Source organism: Capsicum annuum, chromosome 6 (genome assembly GCF_002878395.1).
Source record: "Capsicum annuum cultivar UCD-10X-F1 chromosome 6, UCD10Xv1.1, whole genome shotgun sequence".
NCBI lineage: Eukaryota > Viridiplantae > Streptophyta > Magnoliopsida > Solanales > Solanaceae > Capsicum > Capsicum annuum.
In genome coordinates this window covers 192,262,660-192,280,135 of record NC_061116.1, presented here as the reverse complement: position 1 = coordinate 192,280,135, position 17,476 = coordinate 192,262,660, and the positions used below count along the sequence as shown (strand labels likewise).

At 35.5% G+C, this 17,476-nt stretch overlaps 1 protein-coding gene across 1 annotated transcript; it reads right to left on the bottom strand.

Moving 5' to 3' along the window:
- Positions 1–3,889: 3,889 nt before the first annotated feature.
- On the bottom strand, positions 3,890–15,718 carry LOC107872783 (vesicle-fusing ATPase). Its single transcript, XM_016719385.2, has 21 exons — positions 15,451–15,718; positions 13,774–13,869; positions 13,601–13,682; positions 12,754–12,804; positions 11,467–11,634; positions 11,199–11,353; positions 10,959–11,067; positions 9,049–9,148; positions 8,918–8,973; positions 8,733–8,798; positions 8,536–8,618; positions 8,273–8,406; positions 7,557–7,767; positions 6,868–6,999; positions 6,742–6,802; positions 6,577–6,636; positions 6,413–6,471; positions 6,189–6,276; positions 5,211–5,333; positions 4,521–4,586; positions 3,890–4,341 (listed from the first exon to the last, which is right to left on the bottom strand). The coding sequence occupies exons 1-21, from the start codon at positions 15,630–15,632 to the stop codon at positions 4,198–4,200; spliced, it is 2,226 nt and encodes a 741-aa protein (XP_016574871.1). The 5' UTR covers positions 15,633–15,718; the 3' UTR covers positions 3,890–4,197.
- Positions 15,719–17,476: the final 1,758 nt, after the last annotated feature.

Genomic DNA, 17,476 nt, shown 5'->3' with positions numbered 1-17,476 from the left:
GGGTGATGAAACTCAAGTCAAAAGTCCAACAGAAGCTGCGTAGATAGAATTTTGTAATTTCATTTATGTTTTTAACTTGTAAATTTTATTTTTTTGATGTAATAACAGAGCCGTGGAGCGGAACCTCGATGGGACCTCACTCGACTCTCCAACTCGGCATAGTCCATCTCCTTCCAATCCTTTGAGATAACTGTCACTCGATTCCCTCATAACTTGGGTAGGTAGGATGTCCCAAGTCAAGACCTGGTTTTCCTCCTTCCTCGTGCTCCGTGCTTTTGAATTAAGGTCAGGACAAAATTCTGTCTCGTTGTCTACTACTTTGTATGAAAACACCATGTGTTTACATCCAAAGGGGGCATGATGTAGACACGTAATTTTGTTATTTCTCGAAAATATTTTAATTATTTTTATTTCATTTTATTTTTTAAAATTTTTATTTTTATTTTATTCACCTTACCATGCTTTTGTTTAATTGATAATCCCCCCCCCCCCCAAAAAAAAGAAAGAATTGAAAATAATTAAATACATAGCATCTTTGCCACCTCACTATGCCACCTCAACACCTCACTTTCCATTTTTCATTGGATACATGCAAAAGGCACACGCCCTACTCATTTTTCCACACGCCACCCTTATCTTTCCACATGCCACACACTTATTCCCACAAGCCACCAATTATATGCTTCCACATAGGATAATAAATAAAGAAAAAGAAAAAACAAATAAAAAATATAAAAAGGAAATTTCTAACAGGAGAAAAGAGAGGTTCATTCTTTGATCATCATCTTCTCCACAATAACAACAATCACAAAATAATCTTCCCCATAAAAAAAAAATCCTCCATTTTTCTTCCATCTTGGAGAGCAAGATAACAATCCACACACACAACAACAACAATTCTCCACCCATCGATCTTCCTCCCAAGAACAAAAATTGAGGGAGAGAAAGAGAGAATCGCAAAAAAAAAAAAAGATTTGATGAACAGTAACGGGTGAACAGTATGATGAACAGTGCCGGTGAACAGTATGATGAACAGTAGCGGTGAACAGTAACGCCGTGAAAAGTGACGGTGAACGGGTCATTATTTGTCGAGTTGGATTGTTGGTGTTAAGGTTCGGCTCGAGGTTTCCGGGCGCGGACTCTCTTTATTCGAATAACATTGAGTTTGAAAGCTTCAAATTAAGGTCCAATTCTACTCTCTTTCTCTTTTTATTTCATTGTTTATTATATTTGGTGTTGGATTGAATATTGTGTTATTGGGTCCTTGTTGGTGATGAATGGGTGTTTATTTTGACTCATGGTTGGTTTGCTTGATTATGGTTTGGTGAAATGGTATCTCGTTTGAGAATTGAAATTGGTTGTTTGCGGTGGGATTGAGAAATTGATAAAAAAGGGTGAATTTATTTTAAATTTTGTTTATTGTTGTTTTGTTTAATTCAGAATGTTTGTGAACTCGATAGGAGCATATTTTAGGCCGAGACCTTAATAGGCAAAGCTAGGTTTGGGTAGGCGAATTTAGAGATATCGTTGAATGTTGAAAATTTGAATGTGTGGTGAATATTTTCTAGTTTATCGTACTTGATTCAATTGTACTCATTTGGCCGGGGAATGCCCCGAGGTACTTGTATTATTTTATCCGAGGAATACCCCGAAGTATTTTATACTAGGAGGATGTTTGTGATGAAGGCCCGAGGCATCGGGTGAGGCATTAGAGCTTAGTCTAGGATTAGTTTAGAATAGGATTTACATTTTCCTATTTTTCTATTTCGGGACAGTATAACTCAGACTGGACACTATATTTTTATTCGTTTTGTTTTGTTTGTTGGTTTGATTGTTTTACGTGTTTTTGTGTGGTTTGTACATCGTAGTGTCAAATAAGCCAATTTATTCTACCAAGTGATCGTGGTCTAACCACGGGATCGAGGGGTGCCTAACACCTTTCCCTCGGACAACAGAATTCCTTAACCAGGATCTCTATTCGCAAACCAATTTTAAAGAGTCAAATCGTTTTGAAAAGGATCTTTCAAAGGTGACTTGGCACACCGGATTATGTCAAGTGGCGACTCTGAATAAAAAAAAATATAAATAATTCTTTTTCGAAACAATCGTTTTCTTTTGTCACTTTAATTAATAAAATCCTTTCGAACTTAAAATCATAATCTTCTTTGGAGTACGAAAAAGAGGTGTGACAACCTCAAGTGAACGTTGTTCACTTTTGGCACCTCAAGTAGCTATAAGTGTGTCATTTTGACATTTTTCACTGACATGACATGGCGAGTGTTACACACTCGCCATGAGCGCGTGAAGCTTCTTATTTATCCAGGAAAAATTAAAAAACTATACTTTTCTTAATTTTTTTTTGACCACTTTGTTCATTACTATTTTTGGGTTGATATTTTAACATTGAAAGTTTTTTTCTTAGTCATCAATGGTGAATTCAATGGCAAGGAAGAGATGAGCAACACCTTTTACAAAAAGTTTCAATTTCTCCGAAGCCTCATTCTTTTTTTTTTTTTTTTACCATTTTGTTCATTATTATTTTTTGGTAGATATTTCAACATTGAAAGTTTTTTTCTTGGTCATTAATGGTGAATTCATTGGCAAGGCAGAGATGGGCAACACCAATTACAAAAAAATTTAATTTCTCCGACACCTCATTCTTCAAAGCTAAAAATTTCAATGAAAACCCGTAATGAATTTTCCGATCCAAATTGATTAGTGAAGAATAATGTTGTAGACACTTTTCAGAGACCCCATTTATGGGTATGTCGTTTTTATTTACTATATTTTGAACAAAGCAAAAGAGAAAAGTGACGCCACCATGATGATTTTGCTATTGCATTCAGTTATGACCATCGTCAACGAAGAAATTTGAAGAAGTTTTGAAGAAAATAATTTTCGTAATAAGGTATTGGAGAAGATAATTGAGGTGGAGGGCTGTGTTGCTGCAGCATTAATTTGTGGGTGGTAGTAGGAGGGGAGGGGGAGTGTTGCAGCAAAGGTTAGAGTATTTGGAGAAGGCAATCTTGGGGTGGTGGTGAGGTGGGGGTACTTGCAGAAGCTGATATTGGGGGGTGGGTTATTTATTTAATGATTTTTTATTTAAAATTTAAGTCAGCTATTTAAAAATTGATTTTCTAAATTCTAATTTATTTAAAATTATTATTTTACAAAAGAACGCCACATGTCGTTTGTTAATTGGTCGTACACCATGTCAGCAAACGTATGTATTACACACACTTGATAAAATCAGCTGATTGTAAAAAAGTGTCAAAATGACATAGTTGATGGCTAATTTAGGTGCCTAAAATAAATACTATTCACTTGAGGTGCCAAAGTGAAAGATCGTTCCAAGTTGAGGGGGCTGTCGATGGGTTTGGCCATTAATTAATTATGCACATACATACATAAAGTGGCCCATGCATGAATATAGGTAGGAATAATTTTATCCTTTTATAAATTTATCCCAAAGATAAATTATGGTGAGATTGTTATCCCACCAATTGTGTGGATAACTAACCCCGATACGATTTATTATTTCCGAGATAAGTTATCCCGACTATTGCCAACCATACATGCATTAAAAATTTTTATCTCGAAATTATTATTTTATCTCGAAATTATTTGCTTTAACAACTCACACCAAACGACCCCTAATAATTGTAGCATAAAACTCATGAAAAAGTGAGAAATTAATTATGTTTTTAACCATTGAACTTAAAATTATGATATATACGAATGTACTCAAAATCTTTAGCTAGAAATACAACGAAGACTATTTGCTTAAAACAATTCAGTGCGTCTAACTTCCAGTCATTTATTTACAGACATGAAAAGCAAAATTTTAAAGCCAGAAAAATCATATCTGCAACAAGGAAGAAAAAGATAATTTTACGGTTTCAACTTTGAAGCAACAAACTTCTCTCAAACTATTATATATTCGGACTAAGATGCAAAGTGGACTCAACACTAACTGGTTACAACAAAGGAAAGAAAAGGATAGTACCAAAAATTAGAAAGCAATTGAAGTTTCAAATTAACTCTTACAAATACTACCTACGTCGCCAATTACAGTACTGAGCTTCCAAAATAGAAGAACCTCACCAATGGGTGCGCGCGAAAAAAGCGGCAGCGGAAAAATATAAAGGACTCGCAAGAAATCAACGGTTCCTACTTAAATTACTTGAGATCATGCACTCAATATCGAACAATATCTTGAAGGCAATCATAGAAATGTGAGATATTGATCTTCTCTTTGCCAGAATAGATGGCTTCTGCTGTCCCGCCATGTTCACCCTGAGCAGCCATTTCAACGACCATGTATAGTTTCTTGATGGGCATCTATCACAAGACAACACAAAACAAGAGCAATCAATCAATTCCACGGAATGTGCCTGAAATTTTAATTTCTAAAGCGGATCACCAATATCAGAAAGCGATGAGAAACAGCTGGTATGGGGAAAAGGCATGCATAACAACATGCTGGTCAGAAAGACAGGGAGCAGAGCTTTGAAACTTACGTCATTTAATGCCTCAGCAGCAGAATCAACGTCCTCGCTTGAAAAGACATTAAGTTGTTGCAACACCTGCAAAGAACATCAAAACATCAATACTAGAGGTAATTAATATATTAACAGAATGACATTAGGTTGGGAATCTCCAGTAATTGCATCAATGAATTAGAATTGAGAAAGTCTAGTATAATGAGAGACTGATGCAAAAGTTTCTCAAATCACTAGCTCATTTGCTCCGTTCTTTTTAAATCAGTCAAAAAGCAAAATGGATCCTCAAGAGTGGAATAGATATGATATATTGACAAATTAAATGGCATCAATGACAAAAGCCACTGTTTTGTGTAACAGAGTTCACAAGCTAGTGTTCAGTAAGCCTCTTGCTATGATGATCTTGGTCTAGTGGAATGTGAAATCTGTGTAAAGGAGTTTATCAGCCATTAACACTGCACTACTTTATCTGGGAATACCTAATTCAAATTCCTAGTTAATCTTTGCTGCACCTAACTGCTCTACAAAAGTAGAATTTCTTCCTTTTTTTCTTTCAAGAAATACTCTGGTCATATGACATCTGCCTTAAGAATTTATATGAAATTTCTTGTTCGATTCAACACATGACTGCCTATTTTGGGAGTTATTCAACTGGAGAAGGGACTTCCATGAAAAATCAAAACCGTGGCAGTTTGGATGCCCTCTTACCTTCTTGGCATCTTCTGTCTTCAGTGTTGGAACGTGGTATGTGACTGAGAAATTATCACAAAGGCCCACTGAGTCCAAGAAACCGACTTCACTAGTAGTTCCAATCACAAGAATCTTTTTACCCTGTAAAGTGAAACCAGTCAAGAGGATCATCAGAAAAAAGCAGTTGCATAGCCAACAACAATGTAATGAAATCCAGATCATAACAAAACAAAAGTCATCCCCCGCATCTTGGGTGTTCTAACTTTTTTCTCCACAGCTAATTTATCTGTACTTTTCCTTCTAGTGGAGCAAAAGAACCAGACAATTTCACCAGTTCGAGATGAAACAGGAGAAAGTTTTGCCCCTCACTCCTCCCTCCCTTCCGACCCAACTAAAAAAACACTTTACAAGTCATGTAGATTTAAAATTGGTTTGGTTTTCAGTTTACAGGCATTTATTATGCATGAATTGGTCATGTATCAAGAGCTCTTATTTATTAGTACAAAAATCCTAATTTTGGTTTTGGCTGGGAGACAAATTGCTAATGTACAGATTTGTGTAATGAGAGCAAATTTCTGGAGACAGATCATCTTTAAAAATGCATGCTGTCAATACTTTTTTACATACTTTCTTTTGATAAAGGTTTACCCAACCTCCTTGAAACAAAAAGATTGACATGGCTAAGAGGAGCACACACATGTACAGTAGTCACAATCTCATATTCCAAAGGAAATATACAGGGGCACCAAGGCCTCAGCGGGGAGGAGATAAAGGGGTCAGGAATCACATTTCTTTCAAGAATTACTACAGAAGCAAGTCCCAGAAAACCTCTTACACATTTCTTTCCTTCCTTTGCTTCAATACCCTTATCTTATACATGTTCATGAACCGCCTCCCAAACCCCACACACAGAGGAGGTGGTAAAAGAAGCAAACAGGCAATTATGAGTATCAAATGAGCATCTTGATGCAATCCTGAGCAATTATGAAGAAATACCTTTGGAGGAAGCCGTTTAAGGAGCACCATCAGCGTTTGAGAAATCAAATTTGAAAATCGAGGGCCAATTGCAACATATTCCAGAAGTCTGCAGGGGTTGCATGATAAGCAGATAATAATGCACTTAAATGCTATTTATTGCAACATGTTCCACACGTCTGTACAGATACATGTGTGGTAAACACAAATTAATGCATTTGAAGGCTATTTATCAGGAAAATTACCTTTCAATCCCATCAAGGACAACTATACTAAGTGGTGACTTGTATGCATCCTCAAATACCTACCAAATATTATCACAAGACATGGTCAATCAACGCAAATATAAATTATGTGGGTGTATTCCAGCTGATCATACTAAAGTAAAGCACAAGTTTAAAATCTGTACCTTGACAATCTGAGAACATTTGCTACTTTCGCTGAGCCCAATCATAGTTTCAGCAGAAATCTAACAATTCAAGGGGGAAAGAGGCAATAAGAGATGGGTTAACAGTGAGCATTTAAGATTAATCTATAGAAAATGTCTGAGATCCCAATAGTTTAATAAACTTACTATCTTGACATAGGGAAAATCACTTTGAATTCCAACTGTTGCTGCCATTGCAGTCTTGCCACTGTTCATGGAAAGAAAAGACTCAAGATAAATGAAAAAAAAGAAAAGAATAACACAAGCTTCTACCTTCCACTTGGGCCTTCCAGAAGACAAGTAATAAGGGGGCTCCCCCTGCTGACTTTAACTTGTTCTGCCAATAGCATAGTTCTTCTGTAAATGTGTTGATGTCGATCACCACAATCCACAATGCCATTAAGTCTGAAAATTGTTTAGAGTCGTAAAGTCACCTTCATGTAGCAAACTAAGCAAAGTTCTATGGCACTTAACCTACACTCTAGTACTGACGATTTTATTCAATATCTAGCTGTCATTTCCTAGCTTATCCAAGCTTCGACGGACAAGTTTCTTCACTTAGGCTGCCAATAGCACACATACTTCTACTAACTATTGAACATTAAGTTACTGACCTCCACCAATTAATACACAGGAGAAAATGCATTTAATATCAACCTAGTATTTCCCTTCCTCGGGGAAAATTTTTTACTAAAGTTTTTTCATGTGACTGAAGGAATACAGTTGTTCTAGAGTTGATCTACTTTGCAACTTCATATAACTTGTCCCTCCAAAGTTTATTAAGAACATAAAATCAGTAACACTACTAGTCTTTTCTTCAAGCCCGAAAATCCTACAAGCATTTGATGAGATTTCCACCTTGGCTAAAAAAATAAGATAGTCCAATTTTGGAAATACATTTTGACTTCACAGTTTCAGGGAATAGTAACGCTCAGTTGTACACTAAGAACAGGAAAACCAACCTGCACCGTTCAAGGTCATCAGTGGAAGCACCAAATGCAGGCCTTACTTCATTAAGGGCATGCAAAAAGTCATCCATAGTGACTTTTATACTCTCCTCGTCCACTGGTTTGGTAAGATCATCCATGCTTAGTTGCCTGTTCAATGCATAAGATACTGCACTTTTGACTACACCTTCAAGCTCGGCACCACTATAATTTTTTGTTCGCGCGGCTGCACACAATGGAAAATGGGGGTGAAAAACTCTGAGAATTCTATATAACCAGTGTAGGTTAGTAGACTAAGCAAAGTTACGAAGAGTTACTCTCAGAAGTGACTGGGAAAACCTTCAGTTCAACATTATATCTTTGGATTTATTGAAGTACATGATAGCTGAAGTTGTTACAGAGAACACATTATTAATTAATTATATTATTCTCAACATGCCCCTCAGGTGTTGGTCTAATTCATTTTCATGGCCAAACACGTGGAAGTATCTTTTGCATTTTTGGCAAGACCTCTTTGCATGCTCCGGTACCATGTTGAAATGTGTGACTATCTCATTTCAAAGATTTAAGTGGTTAGAGAGAACACACTTATAATTAGTTATATTATGCCTGACTTGATAAAAAATCAATTTAAATAAAGGACGTAACGGGAATTATTACTATCATGGTGTACTGTAAAAGAACCATACAACAAAAACCAGCATAACATGCTACTTGTGGCGACTACTTACCAAGTTCTTGCAAGTCCACATCAGGAGAAAGAAAAGAATTCTCTTTCATCTTATTTGTATGAATCTGGAGAATTTGTAGTCGACCATTTTCATCAGGAAGGCTTATCTCCACTTGGACTTCTAGTCGTCCTGGCCTATAAAAATGGTAGTACTTTGATAATGCACCATGAAATATTTACTTAATCACCAAAGAGATACTAGAACAAACAGACTTTTATCAACTTAAACAATAAGACAGAAATGATAACAGAGACTGTCATTACCTCATAAGTGCTTCGTCAAGCAGATCTTTCCTATTTGTCATTCCAATGAGCAAAACATTATTCAGAGATTCCACACCATCTATCTAAATAACAAGAAACAATCAACCAGCTTGAATCAATAACAGATAAAAGCATTCTACAGTTGTCATATAGCCACTCTAATCGCTGTGAACATGATTAAAAATTGTTGCACATACCTTGGTGAGGAGCTGGTTAACAATGCTATCGTGCACACCAGTTCCATCTCTAGTTGATCCTCTAGACTGCATAACAAAAGCATCATATTGAGAAACTAAATCTACAGAATCAACCACATGAGATATGATAACAACATGAGTAATAATCTCAAAAAATCAAAATTCTTGATTTCATGATGTCCCACCTTACAGATTGCATCAATCTCATCAAAAATGATAACATGCAGTTCACTTTGGTCACCTGGAAAGATAAAAATGTGGGATTAAAGTAACCAAGTTTAAACTCAAAATATTCCTTGCCATGATAGATCCTTACCTTTGGTTCTTTGATCTTGCTCAGCATCAGCAAACAAATCCCTCACATTTTTTTCAGTTTCACCGACAAACTTGCTTAACACTTCAGGTCCATTGACAATCTACATTTTACATTCACCAACAGGGAAAATCAAGAATCAGATAGACAATCAAGGTTGCATGACGAACACAAAGACAAATAACAAATATTGCTTAAACGGTTTTGTAAATATATGATAGGCTTTCCCTATTTAAAAAAAATATATATGATAAGCTCTACAACGAAGCTATTTAAGTAAGCCGATAGCATTGTAAAGAAAATAGAAACTGTTCTATGTATAAAAAGAAAAAGGGAAATAAAAGAACACATATCTTCACATGGAAATATGCAACAGACTTAATAGTTTCTCATCTTTAGTTGCAGGTGATTGCAGCCAAGTGCGAAGGAAACTACACAATAGATGCTACTGACTATCGAATGAACTCAAGAACAAAATTGGAACTATAGAACTTGGTATTAGATGTAGAACTGATGAACTCAGAAGTGACAAGTAATGAAATACCTATCATAATATAAACCTTCCTGGGAATTTTTTATTTTTTTTTATAAGCTTTTTTTTTGGATTGAAATTTGGGAGAAGTTAAAGATACGTAGTACTCATTTCAACATAACCAGTTTCAAAAGACAAGTAGTGTTCATTCATTTAAAACTCTGAGACATAAAAGCCAGGAATTATCCATGAAACGAAAAGCAAAACCAAAGCTTTTAATTCGAGGCCAGGTGCATTAATCCCCACACCACTTTCTTAATAAGGTCATGACTTTCGAAAGCTTGTTACCATCTTTGTATTCTGGTCACGCTAAGCATCATTTGCTGTTAATAAACGCAGGAACCAATTGCCCGATCCTATTTTTCCACAATAAGTTGCAAAATGCATGTGTAAAAGTTTCTTCAATGCACAACATAGGGAATTTAGTTTGTATAAAGAGAAATTGTGAACCACTTACATTGCTCCACTCTAAAGTAGATCAAAAATGCATTTCCTAGGTACCAGGAATGTAAAAGATTATGAGTATTTAAGATAGATCTAATGATTTTGACTAGCGACCTTAAGAGAATACTTTATTGTAATGTGAAAGGAATGCTACACTCCTACTGCACAACTTAAAGGGATAACTGTGTAAAGCCAAGGTGATGAGAGCAGCAGCAAGCTGAAATTACAAGTACTGATTTGTATCGAAATGTTGAAGTAATTCAAATCAATTAATTTGAAGAAAAAAGCCATTTCATATTTTTCAAAATAATTTTGAAATTACAAGGTTGCATACAATACACCCCCGTGGTGGGGCCCTTCCCCGGACCCTGCAGATAGCGGGAGCTTTAGTGCACCTGGTTGCCCTTTAATTTTGAAATGTAAAAGATATATAACTTGATAGGCATATTGAGCGGAGTCTTCAACTATGATCACATACTTGGCAAAGAGGAAATTTGACTTGGAAAATAAAAGGATGTCACAAAAAAATAACCAACCACATTGCTTCTTCATTTTTGAGGAATAAAGGCATTAAGAAATGTATTTCTTCCTAAGTTGCACGACTCTTCACTTTCAGTGCCGCACCCATGTCAGATTCTTCAAAAATAGACTATTTTTGGCGAATCCAACACACACCCATTAACATTTTTGACGAGTCCGAGCAAGATAGATTTATTCTATGTGAAGTCTGAAGAGATTGACAAGGATAACATCGAAACATCCAAAGAACTAATTTCTAGAAACAACGACAACATCAAAAGAACTAGTTCCAGTTCCAGAACTACTATCAAAACAACGATAACACTGAACATGTCATTTTGCTTTTACAACCCGGTAACTTCCAGAACAACAACGATAACATCGAAAGAACTAATCACTAGAGCTTTGATGGACCTACCTTAGGTTCCTTTCCATTTAGCATTTTTCCAATCTGCCGAGCCATTAGAGTCTTTCCTGTACCAGGAGGTCCAAAGAGCAGCATCCCCTTAACATGCTTGATACCAAGCCTGAAAGCAGTTCATCCCAAAGCCAATGTCAAGTGAATAAGTTATTTTACTACATTATATCTTCAAGAAATAGACTTGTGTTATCACAAAAACAGAAGGAATTTTTGTTGTTCAGCAACAACTCTCCATACTTGCTTGTCACATGTGGAGGGAAAACCCTGGAAGCAAAAGCTCTTCGAAAAATATCAGAAAACTCTGCACCCAGACCACCTATACCCAATGACTGAAGATTGAATTCTTTCTGCCTAAAGATGCTGCTGCTAGCAGCTTCCCGCTGGTTGACAATCTGTATTGAAGTCAGTTGCAGCAAGAATTAAATTTTAAAGGAAATCCAATATACATAAAGGAATTCTTCGGCAACTTTTAAGCACTAGTACATTATTTAAAGACAGAAGTAACCTTTATTCCGCTTGAGTTTGCGGCTTCAAATATAATGTACGTGTCAGCTGAAACCATCCCTCGTTCAATATTAGATTTTTCTTGCCCCTCCACAGTAGCTTGATTCACGGTGAATATATAACCTATGCCATGATACTCAAATGTCACCCTTTGCCCAGTTGTCATAATCTGCATAGGTAATCCATACATACGTTACTTTCATCGGACCTAGACTTGGAACATCTACAGCAGCTTAAGTGGTAAACCTGCAAGTAAGAGGTTAGAACAGCCACTCTATATCATCTTCTAACATAGTACTCCCTCCGTCCCAATTTATGTGATCGTGTTTGACTGGCCACAAGACTTAAGAAAGGAAGGAAGGAAGCTTAAACCTGTGAACATCTTTACTTACGGGGCATATCTGGCTTAAGGTTTGTTTTTATTTATTTATTTTTTATCAAGTAAAAGATTAACAAGAAGGCCAACTCGGCCTTAAACAATTGGTATACCAAAGAGGAGAAACCTAGAATACATGGTTCTCTCCAAAAGACACCCAATCCTCTATCACTACAAACAGAAACTACATGGTGCATAAAAAGAAAATGAGGGATCAAAGACTACTCCAGTGCCAATATGTGTCGACCAGTGCTGAAATTCGTTTTCTAAAGGTTGACTTTAATACCATGTGAAACGATATGAACGTTCAATCGAAATTGTAACGCTTGGGGTAGTCCAGAACCTATATACCCCTTCAAAAGCAATTACTCACCACATGTGGGACAAATATATAATTGAACAGCTACAAGGAAAACCCCATGTCATATTGTTATTACATATTGGTTCCATACACTGATTCCACCAGACAACCCAAGGCACTTCCATATGTATCTTGATTAGTAAAGCAGATAATAGACATGTAAATTGTAAAATGAATTAAGTACCGCCAAGCAGCTGATTTATCTGTGTATCATTTTTCTCAGTAGTCTCTATGGCATGATTTCATAGACAAATATAGTCAGCACAATGAGGGGAGCTTATTCATATCACATAAAATTGATTATGAGAAAAAATAAAACAAATAGACTATGTTTAGTTTTCATTGTTCAACTTCAGGAATAAGGTTCCTATTCAGCCTTATCTTCCAAAATTCTAAAGGAAGTAAACTGATGTGAAAATCATTCTTGAAAGCACAGATTTGAAGAACCACACCATATGTGCTGCCCAATGAGTTTTGTCAGGTATAAGACAACACGAGAACCACTGAGAGCAGAAATATTTAAGTAGGAGACAGGGGGGTAGAGCCTTCACCTGATTGGCAAATCTTTTGCGAACTTGATTGGCCAAAGAAACTGCATCCACCTACAAAAAGACATCTGGTAAACTTACAATGTTTTACAGCAACAGAAGTGTTTGGACCAGTGTCCTCTTGATGCCTAAGCATAAAACAAAACCGGCAAAACTATAAGATGGATATAATTATATAACCATAATGCATAAAAGATCTGAATGCTATCTAAACATCAGACTTTCTACGCGAGCTGAAAGATGTATCAATCAAACACCAGAACTGTTGTTTAAGGATCGCGTAAAGTGCATCCCTAAAGCTTGGTGACCCCAGGTTTCGCCTCGCTTAATTAGCGCATTGGTGTAAATTGTAGAAGTCAATGTGTTAAGGAATGTACACCTTCACAAATGAGTTCTGCCATCAAGGACACAACACCGAATACAACAACATACACAGTGTCATCCCACAATTTTTTATTTTTTTTTTTTTGGGGGGGGGTTACAAAACCATATATATACAGTTTTTCATTCTTTTGTCCAAATAAGTTCTTTTTTGATAACCGAGGTGTCCGGGCCAGCTTTTCCCTTGTCCAAATAGTTATTGTATTCGTTTCTATAGTTACATTTTCTTGCATTACATTTCTATTTTTTATTTTCTCCCTTGGTATTTTTCTCGCTAAAACCCACACTTCAATTGCGCTTTGCGCCTAGCACTCCAAGAGACATTGGAACTTTTTGCGCTTTTCACTTTTGACTTCTCTAACAAGAAGAATCGAACTCTTTCAAAGGGATTAGAGCCATTGCATGGCACACTAGACATTGTTGAATATAAAAAACTTATGCTGAGACACAAAAACACAGGACAGTTCACCTGCTCATCTTTGGTCCCCTTTTTCACGAATTCCAAGTCAAGGGTAAGCAAAGCAAGGTTGAAGTCCTCGGGTGGAACAAATCTGCAGTTTGAACCGTGAAAGCATTAACTAACTGATTTTATTGAAAAATTAGACCACAGTAAGCAAAAATATCTGAACAGTCCTACCGAACCTGCTAACGGATATAGCATCTCCAGTGGAAACTTTGGCATAGCGTCTTTGAATCGCATTAAGACCAAGTTGACCATTAGGAATAGCATCGTGGGCAGTGTTTCACAGTTAAGGCAACACCATAGCGCATTATCTTTGATCATTAAAATGCTGCAGTATGAATAGAATAGGAAATAGAAACTTCGCAGAAAAATAAACAAGAGATTACAAACTCCTTAAGATTATCGGAATTTGCTCATTATCATTCTCTATTTCACAGTATTTCCTATTAGAAGTGTGGAACATATAAATTTATTCCTCTGGTGAAATGGAGAAATCTCTCCAATAAATAGAAAAGAAGATAAAAACTGAAATGGAAGACAACTTCAAAGTATACCGTTTGGAAGCCCCTACTAGCCAACAGTTCACTGAGAGTTATGCCAGACTCACATAAATTTCGAGACCAATGTGCTGGAATACACTCAAGAATCAAATCAGTCAGCTTCCAGCAATGCTGGTTCAAGCCTTACCTTTTCTTTTAGTATGATTACTTTCCAAATGAAAGATATGTTTCCCTAAATAGGCCTATTTGTATAAATAGATCAAACCATTACTTTAACAGGATGTAAGAGCAAGCAGTTGGATGAGCATTTACACATCCAAATAGCCAAGTGAAAATCGAAGTTTCCTCAGTGAGAATGGAACACACACGCAACTGTAATAGACAAAATTATCCAAAATAGTTAATATTCTGATTCCTAAACAAGTAAATTAGCAGACTTTCCCCCATTATTTAAAAACTAGCTCCAATAGCCTTGGTGGACGAAGTTACCAGTGCACTGTACATGTTGCTGCTGGCTGGAGGTAGCAGGTATCCGTGGAATTAGTCAAGGCTCGCGCAAGCTGACCTGGACATCACGGCTATCAAAAAAAACTGCCACAGACAAAATTATCCAAAATAGTCGATATTCTTGTTTTTAAACAAGTAAATTAGCAGCCTTATGTATCTTAAAAACTTGCTCCTAAATATCCAAATCATATTTTTTTTTCCCATTAAAATAGCTTTCTGTTTATAACATTTACATACTAGCGCCGCTAGCACGATCCAACAACAAGTTCACTCAGCTCGATAACATTTATCTATGTATTAGCACGATTCAAATAATCAACAATCAAGTACGCCTCAAATTTCAAACTAACATTGATCAGTCTATTTAATTCAGTACCTGTACAATTCACTCTTCAAAGTTACACTAAGTGATTTCTTCCCATCTATCCTAACCGTCGTGGATATAGTTACCTGATACGTGTTGCTAGTGAAAAGTGGAAGGTATCCCGTGGAATTAATCAGAAGTGTACACAAGCTGACCTAAACACAACCATTATTTTTACTAATAAAATGTTAAAATTATGAATAAGCATAGAAAATTATAAATAATCAACAATCAAGTACGCCTCAAATTTCAAACTAACAATGATCAGCCTATTTAATTCAGTACTTGTACAATTCATTCTTCAAAGTTACACTAGGTGATTTCTTCCCATCTATCCTAGCCTTCGTGGATATAGTTACCTGATACGTGTTGCTAGTGGAATTAATGAAGGTGCACACAAGTTGGCCTGAACACTACTACTATTGATACTAATAAAATGTGTAAATAATGAATAAGTACTGAAAATTAATTATAAATAAGGATATGCAAGAGTGAGAACGAAAGCATCGGAGAGGAGGCCATATGCGAATTTGGATCCAGGTACAAGGAAGTTTCTGAGATCTGTAGGAGATACGTAGGCGCAATTTGTTAATGCCAGATCTTTCGCCGGCGTGTTTGTTACCGTCATCGTCATCGTCTTTGCCGATGAACCATATCGACCTGCCATGTTTTTTCTAATGTCAAAATGTCAAAACACCAAGAGATCGAATGTATGAATTTGAATAAGTAGGAAAATGTTTTCCTGGAAATCGGTTTTGTACTTATTTTATCTATTTGGTTGGTGACTGAAAAATATTTTTTTTAAAATATTTTATGGTATTTGATGGGTGAGGAGAGATTAGTTTTTAAAAAAATATTTTCAGTGTTTGATTGGTAAGTGAAAAAATATTTTTTTTAAAAAAATATTACTAATTGTTAATTAGTATATCTCTAGCAACTCAACAATTTATTTGAACTAATTTAAGCATAATAAATAATATCAATATTGAATATGAAAATATTACAATTACTAAATTTAAGCAACTATTAATTAGCAAATATAGAAGACATTTTTTAATATTTTGTCAGGACAATCTCAAGATTCTACAATCAATAAAAATATAACGAAATGATAAGCTTATTCAATATCGTGAAACAGGTTATATCGATGACAAAATGAAATATGCAATTAGCAAAAGTAACACATGTAAGTCTTCCTCTATGCATATAAAAATAACAATATATTCAACGAACATTGAAAATGGGAAAAATTCAGGTTTCACTATTTTTTATTTCAAGCAGCGAAAATTTGAAGCAAAGCACAGTGAAAAATATTTTCGAGTAATATAAATTTTTGAGAAATATAAATTTTTTTAGTCATATGAATACGAGTGTTGTTGGGGTGGGAAAGAGGGGTGGGGTAGGGTCATAAGTCATATTTGTCATTTTCTGAAAAATGACTTCCCTTGGCTAGTGAGGGGAGTCATTTTTCCTCAAATTGAAGAAAATGAATTGTTGTGGAAAATGTTTGGATTGCAACCAAACAAGAAAAAATAGGAAAACACTTTTCAGAAAACATTTTCCATCGTACCAAACACAATATTTGGTCTTTTGCTTTGCTTGGCTCTTAAGGGATATGAACCCGCGTCCAGTTTCGGATCCGACCCGGTTGGGTTATCTAACTTGGAAAAATTAGATGGGAAGAATTTATGTTATCCATTGCTTTCCTTGGCTCTTAAGTTTTAATTTTGTTTATAAGGTAGAATTTATGATTAATTAAATAAGTTTATTATTTTAAAATATCTTAAATATATATTTTATGGGTTAAATGAAGGAGTTTTTCATAATCAGGGCTCGAATTCGAGATGTTTGGTTAATGGAGGACTAGCCTCATTCACTGCACCATATCTTTGATAATAAAAGTTAAAATTTATGTTTGATAGATTATGTATTTGAGTTCTAATTTTGTCAATAAGATATACATTTTTGTTCGGTTGCAATTTGAGCACCTTCGATGACATGAGATATTTGTCTAATTAGAAAGGTTGAAACTTTTTTCTAATAAGTAAATGACATAAGATTTAACCTTTGGACATATTTTTGGTGAATTGTTCATGTTCATTCTCTTGAAATGTTTTGCATGTTGTCTTATTAGTAAAATTTATTAAGCAGGATAAAAAATAATAGTACCCCTTGTGAAAACTATGTTTCTAGGATTTTCTTTATGGAGAACAAAATATTAAGACCAAATATTTTTGAGATTATTTCTAACTTACTTCGAACATAAATGTGAGAAGGTCCGTCTGGGCTCAAAATAGGATTTTATGTAACACCCCGTATTCAAGTACGTGTATTGGCGTATTCAAGTACTTGTATTGGTCTTATTTATATGAAATTAATTTTATTTTATTTTATTTATACCGAAATTTGCCCGTCGATGGTTCCATACGAAGGTTATTGAATAAGCTTTCCAACGATATAAAGATTTCTAAAAATGGATAGGTTTCGGATATAATCGAGCACGTTCGAAAC

What these genes read in the sequence shown, in the direction of transcription:
- LOC107872783 (XM_016719385.2), bottom strand. Translation starts at nt 15,632, where the DNA reads ATGGCAGGTCGATATGGTTCATCGGCAAAGACGATGACGATGACGGTA. An exon ending in CTTGACGAAGCACTTATGAG is followed by an intron (nt 8,407 to 8,535) that starts GTAATGACAGTC and finishes CCATTTTTATAG; the next exon opens with GCCAGGACGACTAGAAGTCC. An exon ending in CTGCTGAGGCATTAAATGAC is followed by an intron (nt 4,342 to 4,520) that starts GTAAGTTTCAAA and finishes GTCTTGTGATAG; the next exon opens with ATGCCCATCAAGAAACTATA.